A 5,763-nucleotide genomic window follows, 5' to 3' on the forward strand; every position below is an offset into this window, starting at 1 on the left:
TGATTCCAACATGTTAATATTTTTAATAAAAATTGATATAGTTTCTAATTAATGGTTAATGAAAATATTGTAATAACATAAAAAGTTGTTAGTAACTAATTAATATTGTCATTTAAAAAAAAATATTGTCATTAATGTAAAGTTCTATACCTAATATAATTGTTTTATATAAAAGTACTATTTTATTTTACTTTATTGATTATAAAATTCTTTTCACTTTTTTAATTAGTAATTAGCATTGAAATATGAAATTTTGAGATATTTTACGATTAATAGCTAAAATAATCAATAATATAAAAGGTTATTATTTTTGTTCCATTATAAAAGGTTATTATTAACTAAATAGTATTGTTTTTAATTCTCTTCACCACATTCCCTTTTTTATATTTCCCTGTCATTGTCCTTATCCTGAGTCAAATTTTCCATATTTTTCGGATCCTCTCCACGTTTTTTTTATTTTTTGAAATCTTAAAGCTAATGACAGATACTCAGATACCACCTTCTGGATGGTTGGAACTTTTAAAAGTAAAATAGAAGAATTTTTTTGTTGTTGTTCTGTTCCCACTCTGTTTTTTCTTTTTTAATATACATGTATATATATTTCGGGGTTATGCCGGAATCAATTTGTTTGATTCTGTATTCTGGGTCTTTAAATCAGGCCAATTCCAAGTTTTTAGAATTTGTAGAATTCAGGGGTGCATTCTGTTTCCTGAGGAAATAAAAAATAATTATCAACCATGAAGCTAGAAGGTGTTGATAATGAATTACAGAAGATTTTGGATGCTAAAATGGATGAAGTGGGCGCTAGAAAGCGTGCACGTGAAGCCTTCAAGGATATTCAGCTTGGGATTGATCATATACTGTTTAAGGTGTGTGTGCCTTTGGTTTGGTCTTCTTTCGTTTCTTTTGTTTGTTGTTGTTGTTGTTTATGGAATTGATTGAATGAATCCCACTTATTTGTTTGGTTTTGTTTTGTCTTGTGAGTAAAGTTTTAATCCATTTTTTTAATATTGTTTCTGGTAACTCTGCATCCAGGTGCTGTATTGCAATAAATTTGGCTTTGGTCTGGTTTTCTCTTTCTTTAGTTCTGTGGACATTAATTGGTATTTGGTGATAGTACATGGTTGTTGAGATCTCCTAGTTCAACATGGTTACGTGGGGATAAAATATTGACTTTGTGATTGCTTGTAGTTGTTGGCAACTCCTTAGACTTAGAGGGTAGTTGGAAGAGGGAGAGGGCCTGTTCTTTCATTTTTACTAGGTAAAGTGAGAGAGTCTGTTCTAGGCTTTTAGTTATTAAATGTTATAGCCAACTTGCAACTTCTTTTACTTGCCTGATTGCATTAAGAGTATGTATTTTTTTTATATACATTGCTCTTACAATTTCGATTCAAGTTGGTAAAGGCTAAAAGTCTTCATAAGTGTAGCACTAAATTTTTGACCTAGAAATTTAAACAATCACTTTTAACTACTGCAATCAGCACCAATTAGGTGTATTATCGTCTATCGCTCATGATAAAATTTTATATGATTTTTTATGTTAAAATTTTGTATTTATTTCTCTTCAAAAAATTTAACAAAATTTTACCTATTTAATATATTTATATAAAAAGATAGATAAATACAAAATAAGGTGATGGGAAATTTCACTATACTAAGCTGATTGTAACAGCTAAATTTTATATGATTTTTTATGTTCAAGTAGTACATGATTGATTCCCCTTAAACAAAGTCTAGGGTTTGAGTCTTGTAGATGGAAAAAACTCTCACTAGGAGAGTTAGCCCCACCGTGTGGTGGATGTACCCAGCTCGAACAGAATTGCCTCCTGTGTGGAGGACACCCGTAAGATATAAAAACACCCAAGTGGCATCTTGCCTTAAAGGCAGTAAGACCAACAATGAGGGAAAGTGAGACCAACACATAGATTGTTTTCCTAATTCAATCACATCCTGTATTTATTTAGGTATTAAGCATGGGAGATTTTAAAGGTTACATGATTTATCACTACAAAACACTAGTATCATTTTATCTGATGTGATATTTCACTTGAATTGAGTAAAAATTTTGTTTTCTTCAAAATGTTAATATCATTTTTTTCATTCTTTGCAGACTCCATGTGATGGACTAAAAATGAAAGAGGTGAGAAGTTTTGTTTGAATTTGAAACACATTCATGCTATGAATTTGAAACAATTGCTAATTTGATGTTTTGTTCTATGCAAATGCAACAGACTTATGAGGTGAACTCAAGGGGCGTAGAGATCTTTTATAAAAGCTGGCTTCCTGGGGAATCTAAGCCCAAAGCAGCTGTATTTTTCTGTCACGGTTATGGAGACACTTGCACCTTTTTCTTTGAAGGCATGTAGCAGCTACCTTGTATTTGGAAATTGGAACTGCTAGCTAGCTATAACTTTAAGTAACTAAATTCAGTTATCTTGTGGAATAGTAACTCAATTGTGACTTGGAATCTTTCATTTGCAGGAGTTGCTAGAAAGCTGGCATCATCTGGATATGGAGTTTTTGCTATGGATTATCCTGGATTTGGTCTTTCAGAAGGTCTCCATGGCTTTATTCCCAGTTTTGATGAGCTTGTTGATGATGTCATTGAGCAGTACTCCAAAATCAGAGGTACTTTACATACTCCTATCAATGGATCCGAATTTACTACCGCAGACTGCACTTCTGTCACAAATCCAAGTTGTTCAATTAGGATTGGACTGCTCATATTTCTAGCCTGTAAATAATTTATATCCAAATTATTGAGATCAAATATATATTGTTTGATCTTAATGCAATGGCTAATGTTGAATGACTGCAGTAACTGCGTCAAAATGTGACTGTAGTTGATCCGGATCCCCCATTAACCCCTGTCATACATTTTCCAGTCATCATGAAATGCAATCATTATAAATTTAATGAGTTAGAATTAGTTGCTCCTTAGGAAGGGGATCAAATGCTGCATTGTATCCTGGTGGTCTATGTACCTTGACAGGATTAGTTTTGTAGATAATTGTTGAGATAGAAAAGGACACTTATCTATGTACTGTAGTTCTAAGTTATGTCTCATGTGTATTACACATTACTCAAATTATCAATTAGAAAATATTATTCCTTTCAACTTTTCCAATATAGGCAATACTTAAAGTGCATATTTTTTATGAAGGAAATATCTCAGTTGTCTCCTATAAGTCATTTTGAACTTTGGCAATAAAATAGAAACAATGCAAGTTCACTATTTACTAAATTGTGAACATTACATGTAACTTATTTCATCTTACACTGGAAACAAGTTGAACAACATATATATGAGGGTTTTGATTATTTGATACTACTGTATTCTATGGCAGAAAACCCTGAGTTCCATTCTCTTCCCAGCTTCCTATTTGGAGAGTCCATGGGTGGAGCTGTCGCGTTGAAGGTGCACCTGAAACAACCTAATGCATGGGATGGCGCCATTCTTGGTGCACCAATGTGTAAAGTATTAATCCTCAAACACAATCATGTAGGTTCTGATTGGATTTGCTATGATCTCCCTTTGACCTGAAAAATTTGTTTAGATTGCAGATGACATGGTTCCATCAAAGTTGGTCACTCAGATCCTTATTGGTATAGCCAATGTTCTTCCGAAGCATAAATTAGTTCCACAAAAGGATTTAGCAGATGCAGCATTCAGAGATTTGAATAAGAGGAAGCAGGTTTGTATTTTGTAATGCCACAGAACTGTTTTTTGTCTACTGATACACCTTTGTTATCTGCTTATCGCATAAGAGCTTATTCATAAGCTAATTTGAGAAATTCATTGAAATAAGCTCAAAATATGTTATAGGTAGGCATAAACACTTATTCATAAGCTAACCTGAGAAGCTTATGAAGATAATCTCAAAACAGGTTATAGGTAGATCTTAAGCTGTTTGCATAAACTCTTACAAATACTTGCATAAGTGTTTATGCTATAAGATAAGCTCGTATAAACTTTTCCAAACGGAGCCTGAACACAATAACCCATCTATCTTTCCGTCTGAACCTCTATTGACTCAATTTTTCTCCAATTCTTCTGATTCATTTCTTTTTTTAGATCATTATTAGCAATTTCTTGACACTTTTGAATGTCTCTCCAGGCAGCCTATAATGTCATTGCTTACAAGGACAAACCACGCTTGCGGAGCGCTTTAGAAATGCTTAGAACTACTCAAGAAATAGAACGGCGGTTGAATGAAGTATGCTCTCATCTTCTGACTAATATACATTTCCTTGTTAAATATGTCTACCCAAGCTGAATCTGAATGAAGAAACTCTTTCAGTGGCTCCCTGAACTATTTTGTGATAATTTTCAGGCTTAATCTTTAAAATAAAGACAAATGCTCCAACCCCTTATAAAATGAAATTGCAGAAGTGGTTTTTGATCAACTACTACTCATGAAAAAAAAGATTTCTGTTAATGTTAATTTAAGTCAGCCTTAATTGGATTTTTGAACTGATAAGCCATAAGATGCAGAGGACTTTTGGGATTGAAAATGCTACTTTTGAACACCTCATAGTTAAAAGCAATAATTTGTTTTGCAGAAAGCAAGCATTTGGGGTTTGAAAGGAAATTATATCTTGATAGTTGATACACTATTGCATACTCTTTTAACTCTGTCTTGTTCCTTCTGCTTTACCTATTCCTATTCCTGTTCATTTTTGTTGTTTAGCATGATATTTCATCTCAAATTCTTTTGTATTTATTGATTTTTCTCCCCCCCCCTTTTTCTCCTATTTTATAGGAGGATAAACTATTGGTTATTGATTGTGTTGAGAAATTTCACATTGGCTGGAAATATGGTCAAAATAGTCCGTATAAATGGTTGAGCAACTCTCACTCTTGAGCTAGCTTTTGTGGTAGAATTATGTTTAACCCAAATTCTAAGATAGTATCAGAGTCTATCATAGATCCATTTATTGGAGACCATCCATATATGTGTCACATGTAGATGTTCATTCTTGCAAACTACAAGCTTTAGATATCTAACCTTGGGTGTGAGAGGGGTGTTGAAAATCGACCATCCATATATGTGTCACATGTAGATGTTCATTCTTGCAAACTACACGCTTTAGATATCTAACCTTGGGTGTGAGAGGGGTGTTGAAAATCGTACATTGACTAAAAAATAAACAAAATAATTCGTATAAATGGTAGAACAACTCTCACTCCTGCTAGCTTTTGGGTAGAGTTATTCATGAGATTGTATATGAAATTTCACATTTTTCCCATGGAATGAAAATTATTATATATAATAGTTCAATGAAATTATTCATCTCATGTAATGGCTGTGAAAACAGGTCTCTCTACCATTGTTAATCCTTCATGGGGATGCTGACACGGTGACTGATCCATCAGTGAGCAAAGCCTTGTATGAGAAAGCAAGCTGTTCAGACAAGAAGCTTAAGCTTTACAATGATGCCTACCATGCTCTTCTTGCGGGTGAGCCTGATGAAGTAATAATTCAAGTTTTTGGTGACATCATTTCTTGGCTTGATGACCACAGCTTGAAACATTATCAATCTTCACCTTGATACTATTCAAAAGAAGAATATTCAGATTGTTTTCAGTTGATATTTACTTCTACTTTGGTAGATTGAACATCAAAATTTGAAGTTGTTTATTCTTTACCATCTTAGTCAATTACTAGTGTAGCATTGTTTAATGTGAATAATACAGAAATAAAGAAATATAGTGGGAATGCAAAATCTATTGGCCCTTAAGCTTGCTTGATTAAGGTTTAA

The 5,763-nt window shown here is 33.1% G+C and overlaps 1 protein-coding gene across 3 annotated transcripts; it reads left to right on the top strand.

The window, feature by feature from the left end:
• The first annotated feature begins 457 nt into the window (after window positions 1–457).
• On the top strand, window positions 458–5,763 carry LOC130737728 (caffeoylshikimate esterase-like). Of its 3 annotated transcripts, none has more exons than XM_057589562.1 (8): window positions 458–869; window positions 2,111–2,140; window positions 2,232–2,358; window positions 2,482–2,628; window positions 3,348–3,478; window positions 3,558–3,695; window positions 4,119–4,217; window positions 5,320–5,763. In XM_057589562.1, the coding sequence occupies exons 1-8, from the start codon at window positions 738–740 to the stop codon at window positions 5,551–5,553; spliced, it is 1,038 nt and encodes a 345-aa protein (XP_057445545.1). In that variant the 5' UTR covers window positions 458–737; the 3' UTR covers window positions 5,554–5,763. The 3 variants fall into 3 exon arrangements, with proteins under 3 accessions (XP_057445545.1, XP_057445546.1, XP_057445547.1); XM_057589563.1 differs by lacking the exon at window positions 458–869 and adding an exon at window positions 1,891–1,989; XM_057589564.1 differs by lacking the exon at window positions 458–869 and adding an exon at window positions 1,894–1,964.

The sequence above is a fragment of the Lotus japonicus genome, chromosome 2, assembly GCF_012489685.1.
Source record: "Lotus japonicus ecotype B-129 chromosome 2, LjGifu_v1.2".
Lineage (NCBI taxonomy): Eukaryota > Viridiplantae > Streptophyta > Magnoliopsida > Fabales > Fabaceae > Lotus > Lotus japonicus.